General features: G+C 40.3%; 1 protein-coding gene across 5 annotated transcripts in view; it reads left to right on the top strand.

Moving 5' to 3' along the window:
• ARHGAP10 (Rho GTPase activating protein 10) overlaps positions 1-24,049 on the top strand; it is a 325,386-nt gene that overhangs the window by 128,923 nt on the left and 172,414 nt on the right. For all 5 annotated transcript variants that reach the window (XR_010943139.1, XM_067736723.1, XM_067736722.1 and 2 more), the window contains 3 exons: positions 4,167-4,296; positions 7,259-7,365; positions 9,733-9,827. Coding sequence is in view for 4 of the 5 variants with exons in the window: in XM_067736723.1 (XP_067592824.1) it covers positions 4,167-4,296; positions 7,259-7,365; positions 9,733-9,827 (332 nt within the window). In the remaining variant the exon portion in view is untranslated. The remainder of the gene's footprint in view (positions 1-4,166; positions 4,297-7,258; positions 7,366-9,732; positions 9,828-24,049) is intronic.

The following is a 24,049-nucleotide window of genomic DNA, read 5'->3' as shown; positions in this document are numbered from 1 at the left end:
TTTTTTCCTTTGTTAGGGAATAATTGTCACTTTTCAGTGACTTAATTGCATTTAAAATAATAATGCCACTTACATTTATTTTGTTGCCATGTGCCAGGTGTTACCTACGTGCTTTTCTTTGGATTGTACACATTTAGTCTTCAAAGGTGTCCTATGATGTAGACTTTTTTATTCCTTCTTCACAGATAAGGACAGTGAGGAAAAAGAACTTGCTGACGTCATACTGCTTTAAGGCCAGGGCAGCACTGGAACTTGGGCAGGCCCAAGGCAGTTGCTTTCAGATTTAGTGTTGGTGTAGAAATGGGTTCAACTCATGGTGAATCTGGGGTCAGTAAATATAGGAGCTGGGGAACATCTTGATATGGCCATTTGGCTTCCCTGGACCTTAACAATTTCTGGGTAACATGGTAACATGGGAGTCACTTTAATGGTAAGATCTCAGATTTAGGTACCGATGGTAAACCTCAGCTCGCGTCTACCTCTCAACAGTTCTAACCTGCGTTCCCCTCACTGTCATGGAAGGTGTCCTTCGAGTGTTTTTAGACTTGATCACCTGTTGCCGTGGCATCCACTGCACTCCATTCCTTACTCTGTCACGTCCCCATTCATAGGGCACTTGAGATGTTTGAGGATTGCAGTGAGGGGTGTGTGTTAGCACCCTACCCCTTCTTTTCTGTTTTATTATTTTGGGAGGTTACTAAAGCAGGCTGCAGGGGGCCCACCCCCTGATGTCTTACAGCTGCTTCGTGAAACCCTCTTTATATATATTTAAATTAATTAATTAATTTACTTTTGGGTGTGTTGGGTCTTCGTTTCTGTGTGAGGGCTTTCTCTAGTTGCAGTGAGCGGGGGCCACTCTTCATCGCTGTGCGCGGGCCTCTCACTGTCGCGGCCTCTCTTGTTGCGGTGCACAGGCTCCAGACGTGCAGGCTCAGTAGTTGTGGCCCACGGGCCTAGTTGCTCCGCGGCATGTGGGATCCTCCCAAACCAGGGCTCGAACCCGTGTCCCCTGCATTGGCAGGCAGATTCTCAACCACTGTGCCACCAGGGAAGCCCCTCTTTGTATTATTAATTATTCTTTTGCTCCCTGAATGAGGTCATGGGGCCAGGATGGGAAAACTTAAATGAAAAATGGCAATCTGTACTTGGAATTAGCCTTTGCCATTTGCCTGTAAAGCTTTATTTCTGGGTAAAACTTAATGTGAACAGTGCCTCCTCTCCCCCCTCTTTCTTTCCTTCTTAAATATGGGTATGAACCTGTGCTAAGCCTGACCTGCCAGTTTTGTAAAGTACTCAGATGTGTCCGAATTCCAGCTTAGTCTCCACATTGAATTCTCCTCCCCCCAGTAGGTGATGTAATGAAATATTTAATTTATAAGACTTAAGACTCATTGATTTGGAAATTTGTTTATTTATCAAAGCATGCAAGGAAAGGAAATACAGCAATGTTGTTTTATCAGCATTGGAGAACGCTACGCTATCTCGTAGGTTACTGTGAGGATTAAAGCACCGTAAACTGCTCTCAGTCATGTCATTCACAGTGTAAACACTCTCATGTGACCTATGGTAACACTTAAGGTCTATCATTATTATTATTTGATGATATCTTCCTATTCAGCCAGAAATTAGAATTGGAAATTGCTAGGTTCCAGCCACTCTATTATTTGTGCTCAAATTTTGAGAAATGTAATTTTCACCCTCATTTGTAATTTGCCTAAAATAATACATTAAAAAATTTAGCTGAACCTTCCTTTCCCTTCCCAGTGCAGAATCACATCTGAGGAAGGACGGCAGTGGGGGCAGAGTGTACCACGTGGAGGGGTCTGTGACACTGAAAGTGGGGGTGGGAAGGTGCAGAGGCAGCACGTACAGAAGAGGTGGCTGGCATATTTGGGAGATTGGTTACGTTGAGCAGATATGTTAATTGAGCAAATAAGTAAATCTGTTGAGAATCATGGGAGCCATGTTTTTTACTGTCTGAAAAGAAATGTGCAGAATTCGAAAGGGGTGGGCTAGAAAGAAACCTGAAGTACTGGATTGGAATTAAGTGTAATGGTATGAACTCATGGGTTTTAAGATAGATAGGTACAGAAGTTGTGATATGTATATAAATAAATGTATTCACACACATATATATATACATACATGCATTTTCTCAGTCTGTCTTCCAGGAAGACCTAGAAGCAATAGCACCCCCTTAGCTGTGAGCACACTGTCCCTAGATCTTGGTTTCTAAATACTACCAGAGTGAAATAAGTCAGAAAGGGAAAAACAATTGTCGTATATTAACGCATATATGTGGAATCTAGAAAAATAGTACAGAGGAACCTATTTGCAGGGTAGGAATAGAAACACAGACATAGAGAACAGGTGGGATGAATTGGGAGATTGGGATTGACACAAATACACTACCAGGTATAAGATAGATAGCCAGTGGGCACCTGCTGTATAGCACAGGGAGCTCAGCTTGGTGCCCTGTGATGACCTAGATGGGTGGGATGGGGTGGGAGAGGGAGGTCCAAGAGGGAGGGGATATGGGGATATATGTATATGTACAGCTGATGCACTTCGTTGTACAGCAGAAACTAACACACCATTGTAAAGCAATTATACTCCAGTAAAAAAAAAATACTACCCTCCCCTGTAAGGAACAATGACTCCTTTGGAGAGATGGCTGATTCTAGGACTGGGACAGAGAAAGTATAAAGTAAACCTGGGATACCTTTTTGGACCAGAGGGTGAGGGGTTACTCAGAATTAAGGGGGTATGTCAAGAGAAACAGGAGCCAGCTAGAAGGGGCCTCTGCTGGTCAAATCTAGGACAATTTGAGCATTAACTTAAATAATGAGAATTTGGGATACAACTCATTAAGTTAATTGTGTGTGTGTGTGTGTTTGCACGTGTGCATGCGTGCACTAGCATCTATACATATATGACATGCACATATGTGTGTGTATGTATGCATAAATATTAGATACACAGAAGTGAGGGTTGTGGAGAATCTCAGTAAAGTGGCAAAGCAGGTGAATAAAATTAGGGTATAATCAGTATTAAGATGGGGACAAGAAATCCCAGAGACATGAGAAACAGGAAGGCAGGAGAGGGAACAAGCCGTTAATAAATGAGTCCCACCCTCTTTGCAGCCCTGTACATTCTTATAGTACATAAACAAATTAAAAAAAAAAAAGCTCTCAGCTTGTGTTTGAAATAAGCCTCTGCAGTTAAGTTTCCCCTTTACAGTGTACATTTATCAGACTCTCCATCCCCCTAAAAAATGTACTATTCTATCATTTTTCTGCATTTAGAACTCTTGGTAACCCCTTTCATTGTAGGGAGGAGAGAGGAGGAATTTCAATAATAATTTTTCATCTTAGCTCTTCCACAGTTTCACATCAGCAGTTTTTCGGTATTAATACAATTATTTTTGAATGTAGATGGAAGAAATGTCGAGAAACTTGGTGCTGCTGACTCGTCAGGTTTGCCTGGGTATTTTCGTCACTTCACCTTGCATGTCCATTTTCAGTCTAGCCATTTGACAGAGATATTGACATCCCAAGTCTCCTGGGCTTCAGAAATGTGATTTGTCTTTTTAGATATCAAAGACATTATTTGTAAGTGAGATTCCCCCCTACTTCCTTCTTCGATGAAGAAACATCATTTTCAAGTGCAATTGCCATGACCTGGAAAAAATGACACTGATGTTTATTAGTTTGCAAAGAAGAATTAAGTTTTTCAGATTCTGAATTCCTAGACATATTGCTGAGATAATAGTAATGAGTCAGATTGATTGTTGCAAAGGAAAGACTTCCCAGATAGATATTTTATGGCCTATTTTTTAAATGTAAGATTTAGTAATATTGTGAGACCTGCAGGCAGGAATTCTTGTGTTGAATAATAGAATTATTCTTGGTGTTAGAAAGCTTCAAAAGTAAATAACCTCTAGTAACCTTGGTTTCTATATCTCTGTTAACTACTTAACCACTAATTTTTTTTTCTTTGCACAGTGATCTCAACAAAGAGATCCATGGGAAAGGGTGGGTATATTTTGAAAAATTTGTACAAAAACACTACAAATTTAATTATAGTTATCCAGAGACTTAAAAACAGACATGAAAAATCTCCTGTGGGAACTTAAAACTTGTATGTGTTTTTTAAATCCTTTTCAGACACGGAATCGTTTTGAAGGAACAAGGTCAGAAGTGGAAGAGCTTATGAACAAGATTAGACAGAATCCCAAGGACCACAAACGAGCGAGTCAGTTCACAGCGGAAGGCTACCTGTATGTACAGGAAAAAAGTAAGAGGCTCTCCAACAGTGATGAATAACTAATTAAAAATTAGTTTAAAACTCTCACTGTAATTTGATACTTTTGGAGTAATTATTCCTACCGCTTTCTTGCTCTCTCCTATCCTGGAAGGCATACGTTGGATTTTTTTGGGGAAAACACATTCCTCCTCTAGGGAGGGGACGGTGAGATTAGGAACTCTGTGAGCACCCTGCTTTCCAGCCACACCCCCCGAATTCTGTGCCACACTTTGTTAAAACTTGCTTGCAAGGGAGCCGGGATTTGGTGACAGACTGAAAGTGAGGTGGGATAGTACCTTTTTCCTCATTTCCTCTCATCCCCACCCATTTTTATCTCACTCACACACACAGACACACACACACACACATTCATATACGTATGCACGCCTCTCCCCATAACCCTGTTCCTCCATGTTAAAGTCAAGAAGGACATATTTCTCTTCTTCTTTCACATTATTTCTTTGCACATTTCTTTGAGATGGTTTTTTGTTCTTGTTGAAATTTTCAGGGCAATTGCATACGGCTACAAAAAAATACTCCTAGTTGACATGCTAACTTGTCTCACTGAGTTTTCAGCATTGTTGCCATCTTAGTTGTTATGCAGTGTGTAGAGTATCCTTATTTGGAAATTAAGGCACCCCAAGACGATTTCAGACTTCTGAGAGTTTGGTCTTATTTTAACGAAGCTCTTAAAGTTTACCTCTTCAACTGTAGGGCTTGATTGCTAGCCAGTAGGGGGAGGAATATGTGAAAATGTTTCTGTATTTCCTGTTTCTCTCCCTTCCCGCCGGGTGCTTTAGAGTTTTTGTTTGTTAAGTGGCTGATTTACAGGATTTTCAAACTGAATAACTTCATAGCAGAGAGACTCATGGAACAGCCATGTGATACGGATGTTCATGTTATAGGCAATTGCAGAATAGGGGTTCTTTTTCCATTTGCCCTTATTTAATGTGGACTTAGCCTTCACGGCTCATGATGAACAGTTACTGGCATGGCAGAACTCTACATTTTTCTAATTTTTTAATCTTTCTTTTTTTTTTTTTCAAAAAAACTGAGAGGTAATTTATTTTTACATATTTTGGTTGAACAGTAAAAGCATGCCGTTTCTAAAGGTGCCATTAGGAACAATAACACAACAGCTATTGAAGTGTGTATAGGGTGAATGTTTTATTTTTTAAAAATTGTATTGAAGTATAGTTGATTTACAGTGTTGTGTTAATTTCTGCTGTAGAGCAAAGTGAGTCAGTTATACATATATATATTCTTTTTCATATTCTTTTCCATTGTGATTTATCACAGGATATTGAATATAATTGCCTGTGCTGTACTGTAGGACCTTGTTGTTTATCCGTCCTGTATTTACTAGTTTGCATCTGTTAATCCCAAGCTCCCAATCCATCCTTCCGCCTTTAATTTTTTTTTATCCTCTTAATCTCAGTTTGTTTATTTAATTTGAAAGAACTAAAAATACAGGGTGGAGACATGAGAAGGATAGAGATTTTGTATTATATGTCCAAAGCGAAAAATCACAGGAAATTTTGATTTTTAGATTCATAACTGTTGCTTAACTTACTGGCTTTGAGAGAAACGGGGCTGAAATTGGACTGGAAAAAAACAAAAAAAACAATAGTGACAGAATTCTTCACTTGTTAGCAGTATGCCAGGCACTGTGCTAAGCTGTTTATCCAACTTGTTTCATTTAATCCATTAAAAACCCCTGTGAAGTGTACAGTGCTGTTATCACCCCATTTACCAATGAGAACATGGAAACACTGAGGAGTAAACAATGTTTCCTGGATCATACACCTCCTCAGTGCTGGAATTGTCCTAGGCTGGAGTCCATGTCGTACCCTCTCCTGCAGTATTGCCTGAAGCTTGGATGGTGTGAAAAACCATCACTAATCTCTATGCTCAGAGCTGGTTGAGTAGGCTTGGGTGGTGTCAGGAGGGGATGGCAGCTTAATCAGTGAAGGACCTTCCTTGATATTTGGGGCCAAAGACTCTGAGGTTTGGCTTTGCCATTTCTCAGGCATTTGGTCTAAGCCTAAGACTTTTTAGATGAAAAAGACAGTAGGACTTCCCTGGCGGTCCAGTGGTTAAGACTCTGTGCTTCCAATGCAAGGGACACGGGTTCGATCTCTGGTCGGGGAACTAAGATTCCACATGCTGCAAAAAAGCTTAGCTTTACCATTGTTAGTAAGGGCAGCTACTTACAAGGTGCTTCAGTGGATTTAAAGCACTAGATCGATTTATAGACTAAATGCTTTTCTGCACTGCGATTCTACAGTTCTGTCATTTTTTAGAGGCCAGAATTGAATCCAAAACCATCACATATATTCAGTGGAATTCTTGAAACCCTCATGAGCTCTTCATACGTAGACACAAACAAGAAGCATAGTTTACAATTAAGAGATTTTCAGGTATGAGATAACAGTCTAGCAAATTATTTGAAAAGTATGTCTTGAAATTACTTCCGTGTTGCTGAAAACTCTTAGGACTGTCTCTACGAGATTTCTTATTTCCCCTTGTTTTTCCCTTGTCTAAGACCAGCTGTGTTGCTGATTTGTTTCCTTGAGCTGTGTTAGTTGCTGCTTCTTGGGTTTTTCCTCTTCAGGATTGTGTTTGGAACTCTGCATATCTGCTTCTTTATGAGGAAAAAATGTAAAGTCCTATTTCTTTTCTTTTTTAATTTAATTTTTATTTTATTTCTTAAATTTTTATTGGAGTAGAGTTGATTTACAATGTTGTGGTAGTTTCAGGTTACTTTTTATTTTATATTGGAGCAATGTTGTGTTAGTTTCAGGTATACAGCAAAGTGATTCAGTTATACATATATATGTATCTATTCTTTCTCAAATTCTTTTCCCATTTAGGTTATTACAGAATATTGAATAGAGTTCCCTGTGCAATACAGTAAGTTCTTGTTGATTTAAAATTATGTCTCTTGTTGAAGGGCCTCCTCCGTTTGGTTCCAGCTGGGTCAAACACTACTGCATGTATCGGAAAGCGGCCAAGAAGTTCAACATCATTCCGTTCGAGCACAGATCTGGGGGGAAACTAGTAAGTCTTTGCTTTTATTTATTTTTTTTTTTAAAAAATATTTACTTATTTATTTATTATTTTTTGCTGCAACAGGTCTTAGTTGCTGCGTGCAGGATCTTCAGTTGCGGCATGTGGGCTTCTTAGTGTGGCATGCATGTGAGATCTAGTTCCCTAATCAGGGATCGAACCTGGGCCCCCTGTACTGGGAGCGCAGAGTCTTACCCACTGGACCACCAGGGAAGTCCCAAGGCTTTCCTTTTATACTTTATATTCTCTGTGAGGTGGTCTTTGAGGGTATCTTTTTAATGTTGTTTATATTCACTCATGATAAATACTTTCATTTTGTTTTTAGAATGAAAATCTTTTTTTTTTTTTTTTTTAAATAAAATAGGCCAGAAAATAATTCCTATGTTTTCTGAATTGTTGGCATGGGTTTTTATGGTCAGATTTTTTTTTTTTTTTTAAGGAGAAGAGTAGAATCATTTTGTGTCCCTGTTATTGGAAGATCCAGTTAACGCCTACAACAGACTTTCATGATTCAGTGGTTTGTCTGCTCAGGATTTACACGGGAGGCCTGATGGGCACACATAGATTCATACAGATGAAAAGATTATATAGAGTAGATGATCTGTAACGAAGTTTACAGTTTTTCACTTAAACTTCAGTGTTCTCACTTAGACACTCCCCATTTAGCTTACTCCTCCCACAGAAGTAAAAAGCAAAGGAACTCATGATAGCTGGAAAAGGGCGAGAAGCCCTTAGGAGCTGGCTGGGTACGAAAGGGGATCTTTGTTTTAAAAGGGAAACTGCAGCTCGTGGCAACAATAGCGGTCAAAACAAAACTCCTCCCACTAGGGTTGCACATACCTGGTAATGCATTTTAAGGTCAATTTATTGCTTGCTGGGTGGATGGGCATAATTTTTCTTATGTGAATACAGAATGAACCCAAGTTCACTTGTATTTACACATACTTTGCATCTTCCTGAAAAATATTTAAAGCCGCTTATAATACAAACGCATTTTTGTGATATTGAAATAGACATGGAAAATCAAGTCCGTGGCAAAGAGGAGGAAGTGAGGTTGTCACCCTTGGAGGGTGATGGGTTAAGACTGAGCGTGAGAGTGTTTGTCGTTGTTGTTTTGTGGTGGTAGTGTTGTTTTAAAGATCGCAGTAATTTATGTTTGTCAAATGTAATGTGTCAGACGCATAGAAAGCAAAATTTGTTGCTTTTTAATAAAAGAGCAAATTCCATGAATGAACAGCAGCAGTGCACAATTCATTCACCAAATGCCCGCGATTATTTCACATTTCAGAGGGCCACTGATACAATCAAAAGTTGTAGTAAAAGGATAAATATGGGTTCACTTCAGCATCTCTGTACATTTTAGTTATAAACTGAGCATGAGGTTGGAGTGTGAGTTTCCTGTCAAGTCCCAAGACATGTCTGCTTAGTGGTGTCTTTCTGTTTGAGCTACCAAATAATAAAAAATATATTTAAACACATGACTGATATTTTGAATAATTTTATATTCAAATGCTTGTTTAATATTAGAGATCCTTATGTTTCAGAAAATATTAAAATAGTTTAGAAGGGTTTACTCAGACTCCTTACAGTTTCTCACTGGGAACCTGCTTCTGCGTTGCTTCTGTTTCCTGTTTTCTACCTCTTTTTAATGCTCTTAAAGAGCATGATGAGGATGGTTTAGGGAGGTAAATGGTACGATATTTAAACGAAAACTCAGGAAAGATAAATTCAGGGTGATTCACTTTAAGAAACAGCAAAACCATATAGTTGGAGTGGTTCCAGCTTTAGATGCTCACAATGGCTGATCCAGGGTCCTTAGTGTACTTTTAGGTAGATTCCTGTGGAACTGAAGTCTTTAAAGGTCAGAAATGGTTACATATGGACTGTTTTATATGGTATAATGTAATGTGACATACAAACACATTATCCTTCTTTTAACGAGGGGACAATAAGAGAATAACAAATATAGGCATGTGGAAACTGTATTGTTAACCCACCTTTTAAAATTAGCACTCATAAGGTCTGGTTTAATTTTATTGTAATCAAAGCAGGGTCTTGAAAACCTTAAGAAAAGGACAGTGACAAAAAAGAATTGGAAAAAGAATAGATACATGTATATGGATAACTGAATCACTTTGCTGTACATCTGAAACTAACACAATGTTGTTAATATACTTCAATATAAAATAAAAAGTTAAAAAAAATGGCTATGACTCTAAATAAACTGGTTTGAAAGAGAATCAGATAGAGGAACCTAAAGTCTGAACCTTGCCTCCTCCCCCCATCAAATATAGGGTGCTTAATTCTGTATACGTTTATACTGTAGTTCTTGAGAATGTTTAAAATGATTCTTTGCAGGGGGATGGAGAGGTGTTCTTTTTGAAAGAATGTATCAGAAGACATACTGACTCCATCGACAGAAGGTTTTGTTTTGATGTAGAAGCTGCTGACCGGTAAGTTATTGGCATTATTGGACTTTATGAAAAGAGTCATTTAAAAAAATGATTTTAAAAAAATAGAAGTTAACTGCAACTGAGATGTCTGTGGCCTGGAAGAGTGGTATCTCGTTATCTTTCCAGGCTGTGTATTCACCGCGGGCTGTTTCGTCTTGGTCACTATGTTGAGCTGTGCAGTGATAGCTTAGCCTTGGCTGAAGTTTGGCATCATCTTAACTAGTGTTGTCACTTAAAAAATGACCTTGGAGCATTTCATTGTTGATCTAAGCCTTCCATGTATATACTCTGTATGTGGTGGAGGGTCATAGGCAAACTCTGTTTATTCAAAGACTAGTTCTCATTTTTTCTTGTGGTATGACTTTTAGTTATTTAGTTAGAAAAGAATCTTTGCTGGAGAGAAGGAAGTAAAAAAAAAAGAAAAAGAAAAACGAAGCTTGTTTGTCAGTATTACTGCTTGTCTGGCATTTGTTTCTGTGTCCTGAAGCACTAAGGAAAATCACGGTACTCGTAGAATACTTCCTTTTTTAATGGCTGACACTGTGGAGGTTCCTTGCCAGCCCTGGTTTTGGTAACGATGGTCTTTAGATAACACTGTTTCATACTTGTATAATAAAAGTTCACAATATGAGATTTTTTAAACACAAGTTCATTTTAGGTCAGGACCCAGGAATACAAAAATAATTAATTCTTCTCTTCCCTCAGATGATATAACTGAGTCTATGGTGTTAGTGCAGAGGGGGAAGATCTGTGCTTTACTTTCCAAAAAATGAATTGAAGACCAGGTACATAAAAATGTGCTCTTATGCACCATGATAAATATGGCCCTACAAAGAAAAGGACAGATGGTTTAATGTGCATTTTGCCAAGACTGGAAAAAAATGAAAGGGAACGTCATTGTGAAAGAGGTTAAATTTCAAGCCAGTTAGGACTGGTTCAAAAACTTTAAGAAGAGATTCGGGCTGTGTAATACAACTTGAGCATAAATATGTGTGCATACACCCATTGTAAACATTTACTGAGTTTTCTCTAAGTGCCAGTGTTCTGAATTCTTCTGTGCTTTATCTCAGTTCATCCTCAGCCCAGCTCTATCAGGTGGACATTATCCTTCTCATTTTATGGTGAGAGACTGGGGCCTAGAGAGCTTAAGTGATTCTCCTAAGGTCACGTAGCTAGTAAGTGGAAGAGCTGAAATTTGAACTCTTGCATCCGCCTCTAGACCCCAAGCTCTTAACCACTGTGCTGCAGGCATCAGAGTATGACCGTGTAAGTGTGTTGTTTCCTAAATAATTGACAGAGGTGAGTCAGCAACGCTGTCTACTAGAAAATGTGTTCAATGAGATTCATCTGCTTTGTCTCGAAAGGATAATTCTAGCACTTCCATATAGTAACACAATTCATATTGTTTTTGTCCAGCCCTATATTTTCTCTGAGACCTTGATCGTGCCAAGTGCTCTTCTGCAATCGGGATCTTTATTACGATTATAACTACTTTCCATCCCTCGTAAAGGTTGATGAGGGGTTACTATGGAGTTATTTCCCTCATGATATCATCTTGTAAGGAGACTCTCAGAACTGGGGGAGACCTTAGAGATGATCTAGTCTAGTGGTTTTCAAACTATAGGGATGCCTTCTTTTCAAATAACACCTTTACATTTATGCATATGTGAAATAGAAAAAAAAAAGAGAGTTCTCTTATTAAAGTGGGGCAGGGGGCCTGGATCCTTACCCTCTCAGCTTCATTCTTGCAGAAATCTCTAATTTATTTCCATTGACGCTCAGAGCCGCTCTCTGGGAACTGGGTGTAGAGGGACCACTAATCTAAGTGATTCAAGAAAGGCATACAGAGGATCTGACGTCTAAATTGATAACTGAAGGCTTATTTGGAGCCAGCTGGGATTGAGACACATTCCAGGCAGAGTGACGTATAATATATGTAAAGTTCTGGAGACAAGAGAGAGCGTGGTCCGCTTGAGGTCCCCCCCCCACCGGGGGACACCCAGCGTCACTGGAGCAGAGAGTCAGGGAGGATGGGAGAGGGAGGCTTGAGAAGGGAGGCAAAGGCCTGACCTTGAGGTTTTTGAGCTTAACCTATTAAATGGTTTTAAGCAGGGCACTGAGTGATAGAGTTATATTTTTCAAAACTCACTCTGGCAGAGTAGAGAAAGTTTAGAAACGGCAGGAGTGGTTGGAAGCGTTATTGATGGGTGTGGTGGAGCCGGAATGGAGCCCAGCGCATCTGTTTGAGGGAGACTTTTAGAGACAGATTTAGAGAGAAGTTGGATGTTAGAGTATAGAGTGAAGGAGGGGAAGGAAAACACAGGAGGCATGAGGGTGGAGGAAGATGATGAATTCGGCTGTGGTCCTGTTGAGTTAGGTTGCGGTGAGCCGTTCAGTAATACACCCAGCAGGAAATTGAGTACAGCCCTTGGCAGCTTCAGTGGCATTGGACTTGGTGTTTACTGTCTACCTCCCGTCCTTTGACTGTCTCCACAGTGAAACAGGCAGGTCCTCCCCCGATTTGGGCACCTGTCCATTTTCAGCCATTGCTCCTCAAGTGTTACTTCCCACTGTTGTCTTGTTTGTGTTTCGCCGTCCATTCACGTGGTTTCACCCTCAGAGTGTCTCTCTACAATCTGTATCTTTCTTACCTTTTTCCGTGTTTGGAACTACTTTATTTATTTATTTATTTATTTATCTATCTATCTATCTATCTATCTATCTATCTATCTATCTATCTATCTATCGGCACGCGGCCCTCTCACTGTTGTGGCCTCCCCGTTGCGGGGCACAGGCTCCGGGTGCGCAGGCTCAGTCCCCTGCATTGGCAGGCAGACTCTCAAGCACTGCGCCACCAGGGAAGCCCTGGGACTACTTTTAGGATCTTCCTTATATGGTGTGTCTCCAGTTCTCTTCCTTTTATGCTTTTCTTAGTCATTTCAGTATCATTTCAGATGATTCATGTAGGACTTTGCATCTTTCTCCTTCAGCTCCTCTCCTTCAGTCACCTGTTCTTCACCTTCCCTCAGCCATTCCCTCTGTGCTCTCTCCTTAGATCGTGTCATTACGAGGACAGGCACCCCCTCTGTCATCTCAGTTGCAAGGCTTTCTCCTTCTGACACCACCTTCTACTCTTCACTGCTTACTCTTTTCTAGTAAGTATCCTTAGCTTACAATCAACTGATCCTACTGTTCTCAGCCCCTCACACCCTCACTTCTTTCCTTGCCAAGTGTGAATTTCAGTCATTCATTAAAGTCACTCTTTTCAGTACACTCAACTCCATTGCCCTTCCCTCCCTTTACTGTACTTGTCTGCACAGCTCCAACTTAAGTTAAGATTCACCTCTGCCTTCTTTCTTTCTAGAGAAATGTATTCTACCATGTTCACTGGGATCACTTCCGATTCCTGACCGCTGGCTTCAAATCCCATTAATCCCAACCACAAATCATGTTCCACTGTCTTAGTTCCTTCATTCTCCTAGTTGACGGATATTTCACAGTTTCCTCCTTCTCTAAGCCTCTGGCACTGCCTCCCGGTCCTGATGAAATAGAGGTAATTTGAAGAGCTCTTCCACTGCCATGGATACCCGCTCCATCAGCGGTACCCACCCTGCTGTCCCCATCACCGTGGGAACTGTGTTCCTGACTGAGGCCAACCTCTCTGTCCAGCTGTTTCCATTCCCTCTTCACCTCCCCTCTCTCCTGGTTTAGGATGTCACTCAAGCACTTCTTCCTTTCTTTCTTTTTGACACCAGCTTTGCCCTTTCTACTAGATGAATCCCATCAGCGTACAAAACTGATTCTTAATTTCATCCATCTTTTACAAAAAACACCACCACCACCATCACCAGTGACAAAACCCCTCCTTGACCAGTCTTCTCTTTTGTCTGCTGCCCATATCTCTTTTCCCATAAACAGTAGAAATTCTTCTTCTTTTTTATTTTATTTTTTCTCGCAGCATTGGATCTTCGTTGCTGTGCACGGGCTTTCTCTAGTTGCAGCGAGCGGGGGCTACTCTTCATTGTGGTGTGCAGGCTTCTCATTGTGGTGGCTTCTCTTGCTGTGGAGCACGGGCTCTAGGACACGTGGGCTCAGTAGTTGTGGCTCATGGGCTCTAGAGCGCAGGCTCAGTAGTTGCGGTGCACGGGCTTAATGGCTCCTCGGCATGTGGGATCTTCCCGGACCAGCAATCGAACCCGTGTCCCCTGCATTGGCAGGTAGATTCTTAACCACTGCACCACCAGGGAAGTCCCAAAAATTCTTCAAAAAGCTCTTATATTCAGGTCTCCCATTTCCTTCCTCTTGTGCTCCTTTGCATCCTCTTCAATCAGGCCCTTGCCTCCACCTCTCCACTGGGTTTTTCTGTTGTTGCTGTTAAGGCCATCATGTTCTTGTGCTACAGCCAGTGAGCAGTTCTCAGTCCTCTTGTTCTTTCCTGGCAGTAGCATCGGACATGGCCAGTCACCCTCTCCTCTGTGATACACTTGCTTCACGTGGCTCAATAATGTCACACCTGGCCTGCTTTTTCTCCCACCCCAATGGCTTTTCATCTTTTTTGGACTCCTTTGCCAGTTCCTCGTTTCCCAGACCTCTTGATGTTGGAATTCTCTGGAGCTCAGTCTTCAGATCTCCCCTCTGCAGCCCTAACGATCTTGTCCAGCCTCAGGACTTTCCATGCTATCCATGCGTTGGTAACTCCCCAGATTTAGTATCTGTACCTGAATCTCTTCCCTGAACTCTAGGTTTTTATATCCAGCTGCCGACTCAGTTGCTTCTGGGATGTGTGATAGGCATTTTGAATAGTGCAGAGGTTGGAGAGACTGAATGGTTTTTGTAAAATTTCCAAGAATTCTTGGGGGAAAGATATACTCTCTTTATGGACCCAATATTTTATATGGGTATATTAATTCAATCTTATCATATAAATACTACCATGTAAATCTTTTTAAAAAAGTAATACATGCTCATTGTAAGTCTTGTTCTAAAGCTCTTTGGTTAACTTGGAAAATATCTTTATGTGTGTATCTCCTTGAGCCTTTGGGCTCATGTGACTGTAATTAAGTTGAATTTCAGACTTCTGTTGTCTTTGCTTTATTTCCTGATTTCTGAACAGGGGAACATCTATTCAGGTCTGATGTTACCATAAACCCCCCAGGTTTGATGTTTCTGGGGGCTCTTAGTTCCCTGCCACCCCCCACTGTCAGTGTGTTGCTGTTCGTCTCCCACTTTTGGAGCAAATTCTGGAGAGAAGGGGAGTGTACTCTCTCAGAGGTCTCCACCCTGATTCTGGGGTTCTGAAGGCATTTATTCAGTGAAAAGTTGAAATGAGATAGGCTCTTCTTTTGTCTATTTCCCTGATTCCTGGCCAAGCCGACTGTTGGGGATTATAAGCAATTTGTTCCTTGTTTATTAGGTATGAATTCCGTGAGGGTAGGAGCCTCATGTTAGCTCCTACAGTGCTTTATGTGTGGTGGGCATTCACCAAATTTGTACTGGATTAAATGAAATTGAGTTGTTGCCTAGCAGTGACGGGACTGGGGTTAGATTCAATCAGGCGATGGTTAGTGAACCGTCCTTTTCTTCCGCACACACGGCAGCACTGTGAGCTCCAGTATTTGTATTCTGCTGAAAGAAAATAAACTTAACGCATTTTGGAGCATGTGGGTATTGCAGATGGGTTTCTGACGGGGTTTGTACAGAATTCCTATTGCAGACCTTCCTATATAGCAGTTTCACCACTGATTGCATAGGTTCCCTGTAAAGTTTTTTGTCTTCTTTCCTGGTATCAGTCTTTGCTATCTTTTATTCCTCGTGTTGGAAAAGCAGTCAGGTAACATTGTGACAATAGGCAATACTTCCATCAACTGCAGAATGGAGCCTGGGCTTGCGTTTGATCTGTGGACATGTAAATCAAGAGCTTTCACTTAATTGTTACATGAATTCATCAGGTTTGATTGCACGTAACAGAAAATCTCAAAATAAGATGACTTAAACAGTGTAGGAGTTTAATTTCTTCTCTTTGTTAGGAAGTCTACAGGGGATCCGGTCATCGTTGGTATGCTGCTTGGGGTCAGACACTGCCCACTCTTGTGCGCGGTTTACCTTCCTGGTCACCTTAGGTCCAAGATGCCGGCCCCCATTTATTATGTAGCATTGTCTGTTGTGGTAGGAATGCTTTTCAGAGGAAGTGCACACTACTTTTGGTCATATATCATTGGCCTGAGTGGAGTTGTATGGTTATACCTAGCTGCAAGGAAGCTGGGAAGTGCTGAGGCAGGGAAATGTCTGGAAACAGAAGAGAGCAATCCGTGTGCTGTTCTAATACTTGGGGAATCTCTTAGGAAGAATGAAGGGGAGAAGAGCTGGGTGGGTTGATTTCCAACTAGCCGTTACTGCTTTGATTCTCAATGGTTGGGAGGATGTGTGGTTCATTTTCCTTCCCTCGGTTCACTGAAAGGTTACTTTGACTATCTTAGTTGAGAGGTCATTTAGGAACACATGTGCCAAGAACACAAAGTGGAAAGATAATCCAGAGAATGGGAGAAAATACTTGCAAATGATATATCCGATAAGGGACTTGTATCCAGAATATATAAAGAGCTCAGAACTCAATAATAAAAAGACAAATAATCCAATTAAAAATGGGCAAAAGTTCTGAATTAGACATTTCCTCAAGAAACTATACAGGTGTGTATAAGCACATCAAAGGACACCTGACATCATTAGCTATTAGGGAAATACACATCTAAACCACAATGAGGTATTACCCACTAGGATGACTGTAATTGAAAAGCCAGGTAATAACAAGTCTTGGTGAGAATGTGGACAAATTGGAACTCTTACATACTGATGGTGGGAATTTGAAATGGTGTAGCTGTTTTGAAACACACTTGTCAGTTCTTCCAAAAGTTAAAGTTACATGACCTAGAAAATTCTGCTCCTGGTGATGTGAACAAGAGAAATGAAAACCCATGTCTGCCTAAAGACTTGCCCAGGACTGTTCATAGAAGTATTATACATAAGAGCCCAAAAGTAGAAACAACACAAATATCCATCAGCTGATGAATAGATAGATAAATGTGCATGGCCATATGATGAAGTATGATTGGACAGTAAACATAAATGAAGAGCTAATACATGCTGTGTTTCGTTTTGAGGCAAATTACTCTCAGAGCCTGAGATTGTCTTTGCCAGTATTTTATTTAACACAGGTTCACTGTGGGAATTATAATAATTTCACCAGCCAGTAGCATATAGGATGAATAATGTCTCAATGTATACTGTCTCTAATAGCATATGTAACGTCTCTTAATAAGCTAATAAAGAAATAACATACTCTAAACCAATGCTAGATTAATTACACTGTTGTTCCAGGCAAGGGAAGATGAAGGGGATACATTTAGTTGAGGTGTACCTTTCTACCAGTTGGCTCTTGGGAGGAGACAGCATGACCCATTGAGAGCAAAAGTGGAAAGTCCCCGGTTGCTAGGGAACGAAGGGGCCAGTGTGGATGGGCAAGATCTTCTTTGTGGGGCTGCTGCATGGCTTTTGCTGCTGCTGGTAAGAGTCACCTTCACCACAGCAGGAGCTAACGCCCCACGTCTTCAGAGAGCTATTTAGATCAACAGAGGGTAGCCTTGCCCAGACCGAACACACTCGAGTAGACCTTACAAACTGTGTATTCAGAGTCCAAATCCCCCCTCTCCACCGTTGCTTCTTCACGTGTTCTTATTGATAAGGCTTCAGCAGCGCCCTTCACTAGCTGAGTTACGGAGTGCTGTCGGCAACCTCAGATGTGGCTGATGACCTCCTGACTCACAATTTCACTTTTATACAAAAACAGTAACTTTGCTCTTGAAAACAACTTCACTCTTTTTATGTTTATAAAATGATTTTTTCTTACAAAAACTGAAATTTATCAAAATCTTTTCAAAGACGTTTTACAGCAAGATGTAGTTATTTCATGTTGAACATGGATGCATTTGAAAACATAGGATATGACTGTCAGTGGCTAAGGCCCGGAGACGTCCAGTCTGGTAAAAAGTGAATAAAGCAAAAAACAAAACAAAGCAGGGAATGATAAGGAGAGCTTGGTGGCATTCAGAGAAGATTCCAAGGCAGCTGGGTGCAGAATCCTTCTGGTACCCCAAAACTGCGTTCACCTGTCGGAGGCTGTCAAGCCAATAGTCAGGAGAAGGAAGGACTTATTACCAGCAGCAAGTAAGGAGAACAGCAGGGATCTCTCCCAAAGCAGTGTCTCTCCCAACTTCACTTTTAAAAACAACTTTATTCTTGTCATAAACAAGAAGATTTGAAATTACATCAAACCACTACAACATGCTACAAGGTGGATGAACCTTGAAAGCAGTTTGCTGAGTGAAACCAGCCAGTCACAAAAGACTTACATATTGTATGACTCTATTTATATGTAACATCCAGAATGTTCTACACAGGCAAATCTGTGTAGACAGAAAGTAGATTAGTGGTTCCCCAGGGCTGAGTGTTTGGAGGAAAATAAAGAATAAGGGCTAATGGGTATGGGTTTTTTTTTTTTTTTTAGGGTGTGATGAAAATGTTCTAAAATTGATTTTGGAGATGGTTGTACAGCTCTGTGACTATGTTAAAAGCCGTTGAACTGTACACTCTAGATAAATTTTATGGTGAATTATATCTCAATAAAGCCTACAAAAAAGGAACACTGCTGCAGGTAAAGGAATACTTACCATAACTAAAATCAGGCTTTTAAATGACTATAAACATTCACTACTTCACGCCAGTCACACTTCAAATACCATGAGCTGTGAAATGGTCACGTCACTGGTTTTAGGTTGGAGAAGAGCATTTTGTGTAGTTACTTTCCCCATGGCAAGCTGTAGTTTGTCAGGAGGTGCAGCGTTCCTCCCTGAAGGGTGAAATATCCCCGGATCCAACAATTTTGTTACATAACTTGCTTTTCCGTTTCACTGGCAAGCCTGCCGCATGCTGCATTGTGCTGTGACCCTCACACACTTGCTTGGTAAATAATTACCATTCTGTGAAGTCCTCCCACACATCACAGCCAGGCGCCACTTAAAGAAAATGCTTCCCATGTTGCTTTCATTAATTTGACATTTCAAATATTATATTTGGTTTGATGTTGCCTAGGTCCTAGTATATTGCACTTGGAAGGATGTTGGCAAGATACTTCTTATTTTTATAATTCACCCATTTGTATTTTCATGATGATGATGGGAAGATGAAATCCCCCATGTATCTGAAGCAGTATGCATTTTAGCCTGCATTTATACCAGAGACTTTATTTAGCAACTGTGTGCCTGGTAATGTATTCTTTATCACTTTAAAAGAGTGAATTAAGAGCATACTGCTTCCAGAAGCCCATGCAGTTGGACTGAATAATAATGAGAATGTTTCTGTAGCACATTAGCTGGAGTAATATTTGTAAGTATTTTATAGTGCATGCCATTCAGGCAACTAAACAGCCACTGACTGTGTTTGACGCTGAGGATGGGAGAGTAAACCAGAGACTAAAAGGAAGGCCTGACCTTAAGGGAACTCACAGACTGGGAGTGTTTGCAAACAAAAAGCAGTTTAGAGGTCTGTCTAAGGTGCTTAGGGAGCTGAGAAGCAACAGGGAATAGGGCTGGCTGGAGAAGGTTATACTAGAAAAATTGATTGTTAAATTTAATCTTGAAGATTTGGTCACAGTTTGGAAACTCGGAGGAAAAAAGGCCCAAAGCACAAGGAATCATAGAAATCTTGGGAAAACGTGTTAAGGTAATCCTTGAAGTCTGAGGTTCTCAACAGTGAGTGATTTTGTGTCTGGGGACATTTTGATTGTCACAGTTGGGATGGGGAGGGCAGCAGGGGTGCAGGCTGTTGTTACTACTGTCTAGTGGATGGAGGCCAGCAGTGCTGCTAAATGTCCAGCCCAGGACAGCCCTCCCCAGGAAAGCACCGTCTGCTCCAACCTGTCAGTAGGGTTGCTCTTGAGAAGCCCTGTTTTAAAGCATTTGAAAAGACAACTCCAAGAGTTTGTGGAATTGAATGGAATTGTACTGTTTTCTTTTACGTGTTTACAGGAATATTTATGGGTGTATATTTCAGTTAAAAAAGTGTAATAGGATAATTTGTTGTAGTGCAGGGGATGAATAAAGCCACAATGCAAAGGGCTCTCTCTGTCTGGCGTTATCCTTTCGGGCGTGGTGCATTATTCAGGAGTTCTGCTAAGATTCCAGGGTAGAGAGAAGAGGAAAGGAAGTCATTTAAAAAGAATTTAGGTGGAATTGGTAGAAAACGGAGTGGGCAGAATTAGAAATAGCATTTCTTGTATGTAACCTTCTGTGTTTTTCATAGAACGTAAGATTTTTACCCTAAGAATGGTATTGTTGATCGTGGCATACTGAAAGCCACATTTTATATTGGTTCCAGTATTTAAATGGAAATCTGAATTGACATTCATATGAATTTATTCATGAAAATGCATGCTGAAGGACATTGGAGTGTGGATCATCAAAAAGTTTTTAGCTTTTGTAAATAAAGTCATAGGGCTTCCCTGGTGGCGCAGTGGTTGGGAGTCCGCCTGCCGATGCAGGGGACACGGGTTCGTGCCCCGGTCCGGGAGGATCCCACATGCCGCGGAGCGGCTGGGCCCGTGAGCCATGGCCGCTGAGCCTGCGTGTCCGGAGCCTGTGCTCCGCAATGGGAGAGGCCGCAACAGTGAGAGGCCCGCATACTGCAAAAAAACAAAAACAAACAAAAAAGTCATAATGAACAATTGTATACAAGGGTTTGTGTGGACACACGTTTTCATTTCTCTTGGATAAATACCTCTGAGTGGTATTGCTGGGTGTGTGTGTGTGTGTGTGTGTGTGTGTGTGTGTGTGTGTGTGTGTGTGTGTGTGTGTGTGTGTGTGTGTGTGTGTGTGTGTGTGTGTGTGTGTGTGTGTGTGTGTGTGTGTGACCTTTAAGAAAATTGACAATTGTCCAAAGTAGTTCAGTGATGTATGAGAGTTCCAGCTGCTCCACCCTGTAACTAACCTTCGATGATGTTAGTGTTTTTCATTTAAGCTAATCATGACTAGTGAAGTTGGTTGAGTGCCGTTCCATATGCTTTCTGGCCAGTTATATTTCTAACATTGTGAACTGTCTATTAAAGTCTTTTGCTCATTTAAAATATGTTGTTGGTCTTTTTGTTATTGAATTGTAGGAATTAAGTTTTCTGGATACTAATCCTTCATCAGCTGTATTAATTATTAATATGTTAATTGTGAGTATTTTCTCTGATCTGTGGTTTGCCTATTCATTTTCTTAACAGTGCTTTGATGAGAAGAACTTTCTAATTTTGATTAAGTTGAATTTATTAGTTTAAAAAAGTTTTATTGGTAGAGCTCTTTGTTCTGAGAAATCTTTACCTATCCCAAGGTTGCAAAAAACATTTCCCATGTTTCCTCCCTCCCTCCCTCCCGGAGGGCTCCTTGGTTGTGGCATGCATGTGGGATCTAGTTCCCTGGCCAAGGATCGAACCCAGGGCCCCCGGCATTGGGAGCACAGTCTTAACCACTGTGCCACCAAGGAAGTCCCCGCATGTTTTCTCTTTAAAAGCTTTATAATGGGTCTATGACTTGTGAAGATTTTTGGGTAGTGTGTGGTGTGATTTGTCGAGATTGTGTGTTATTTATCTTTTCCTATACAGATAACCAGTATTTCTAGCACCATTTGTTGAAAAGGTCTTTCCTGTCATTGGATTGTTTTGGCACCTTTGTCATAAAACACTTGTCTGTGTATTTGCAGGTCTAATTCTAGCTTATTCTGTTCCATTGGTTTATTTGTCCTTTTGCCAGTTCCACACTATCATTAATACTGTAGCTTTATAGTAGATCTTGAAGCCAGGTGGTATGATTCCTCTGGTTTTTTTCAAAATTGTTTTGGCCATTCTAGATCCTTTGCATTTCCATATAAATTTTACAGTCAGTTTATTTGTATTATTTTAAGTATTCTGGATACTAATCCTTCATCAGGATCCTTCATCAAAAAACCTGCAGGCCAGTATTTTCAATATGGAGTTTTAATAATTCATGAGTCTGAGCTTCTATGTATTTAGTCTTGAATTTCAACATTGTTTTATAGTTTTCAATGTAGGGTCATGGATAACTTTTGTTAAATTTCCCTAAGTATTTTATGTTTCTGGGTGCTATTTTAAAATGTATGATGTTTTTCATTTCATTTTCCAGTATACTGTTAGTATATAAAAATGCAGTTCGTTTTTGTCCTACTCTGTTGCTGAGTTGATTTATTGCTTGTAGTTTAAGACTTTTTTTTTATTGTACACAGTGGTATCCTGTGGGAATAAAGACAGCTTGCTTGCTTTCTTTCCAAGCTGAATGCCTTTTATTTCTTTTACTTGTCTTTTTGTACTGCCAAGACCTCGAATAATAATATGTTGAATGGAAGTGGTGATACTGGGCATCTTGCCTTATTCTCCATCTTAAGGGGAAAAACACTTATTATTCACTGTAAAGTATGATGTTAGCTGAAGATTGTAGGTGCCTTTTATATTGAGGAAGTTTTTGTCGCTTCCTAGTTTTAATCCTAAGTAGATGTTGACTTTTGAAAAAAAAAGACTTGTCAGCATCTATTGAAATGCTCATTAAATATTTTTCTCAAATCTGTTAATGGGTGAATTGCATTGAATTTTCTAAGTTAAACTAATCTTGCTTTTCTGAGATGAACTCTACTTGGTAGTGATGTATTAACTTCATTGGGTATTGCTGTATTTTTTTGCTAATATTTGGTTGAGGGTATTTGTATTTGTGTTTGTGACAGATATTGTATGTTATGCTCTTTTTTTGTAATGTCTTTGTCTGATTTTGATATCAGGGTTATGGTGGCTTCAGAGAGTTGAGAAGTTTTCCATCTGGCTCTGTTATTTCCAAGTGTCTGTGTGGTTTCTTCCTTAAGTGTTTGGGAGAATTTACCTGTGAAGCCATCTTGGTCTAGTGGGGTTTTTTTGTGGGAAGTTTAAAAATTACAGATTCGATTTATTTAGTATGTAAAGTGATATCCAGATTTCCTAGTTTTGTGTGTTAGTTTTGATAAATTGGTTTTCAAGGAATTTGTTTATTTCCTCTAAGCTTTTGACTTTATTGGAATAAATTTCTTCATAATACCTCTTATTTTCAAAGAGGATCTGTAGTGGTACCTCTTTTTTAATGCTTGGTACTGAAGTTTTTCATTTTTTTCTCAATAAGTCTTGCCTAGAACTTTATCAGTTTTACTAATTTTTTCAGATGACCCATATTGTCCATATTATATTTCATTGTTTTTTGCTTTTATTTTTATTTCCTTTGGATTTTGGTTTTCTTTTAAACATTTCTTAAGATGGAAGCATTGATTTTCCATTTTATTTTGAACGTAGACATATAACTCTATAGATTTCCTTCTAAAACGGCTTAGCTTATATCCCACAAATTTTGATGTGTAGTGTTTTCATTGTAATTCAGCTCCAGAAAATTAAAAAAAAAATTATGTGATTAGGACATAGGTGTTGAATTTTTACTCAGGTGTTATCTAGAAAGAGGATTTATTTATTGATTTATTGATTGATTGATTGATTGGCTGCATTGGGTTTTCGTTGCTGCGCGTTCGTTTTTCTCTAGTTGCGGCGAGCGGGGGCTACTCTTCGTTGCCGTTCAGGGACCTCTCATTGCGGTGGCTTCTCTTGTTGCGGACCGCAGGCTGTAGGCACGGGCTTCAGTAGGGAAGCCCAATTTGCAATCTTTAAAACATCTTTCTAGGGACTCACCTGGTGACACAGTGGTTAAGAATCCTACTGCGAATGCAGAGGACACGGGTTCGAGCCCTGGTCCGGCAAGATCCCACATGCCAAGGAGCAACTAAGCCCGTGCGCCGCAACTACTGAGTCTGTGCTCTAGAGCCCGCGAGCCACAACTACTGAAGCTGCGCGCCTACAGCCCGCGGTCCACAACAAGAGAAGCCACCGCAATGAGAGGCCCGTGCACGGCAACGCAGAGTAGCCCCCACTCGCCGCAACTAGAGAAAAACCAACGCACAGTGACGAAAACCCAATGCAGCCAAAAATAAATAAAATAAAATAAATTTACATTTAAAAAATTCCACATGGATGGGGATTTTCTATGTGCAATATTATTATTGTTTTTCTACTTTAATTGTCTTTTGGTTGGATAACATACTGTGTATTTTAT

This window comes from Pseudorca crassidens, chromosome 4 (assembly GCF_039906515.1).
Source record: "Pseudorca crassidens isolate mPseCra1 chromosome 4, mPseCra1.hap1, whole genome shotgun sequence".
In the NCBI taxonomy this organism is placed as follows: domain Eukaryota; kingdom Metazoa; phylum Chordata; class Mammalia; order Artiodactyla; family Delphinidae; genus Pseudorca; species Pseudorca crassidens.
This window is presented reverse-complemented; position numbering and strand designations above follow the sequence as displayed.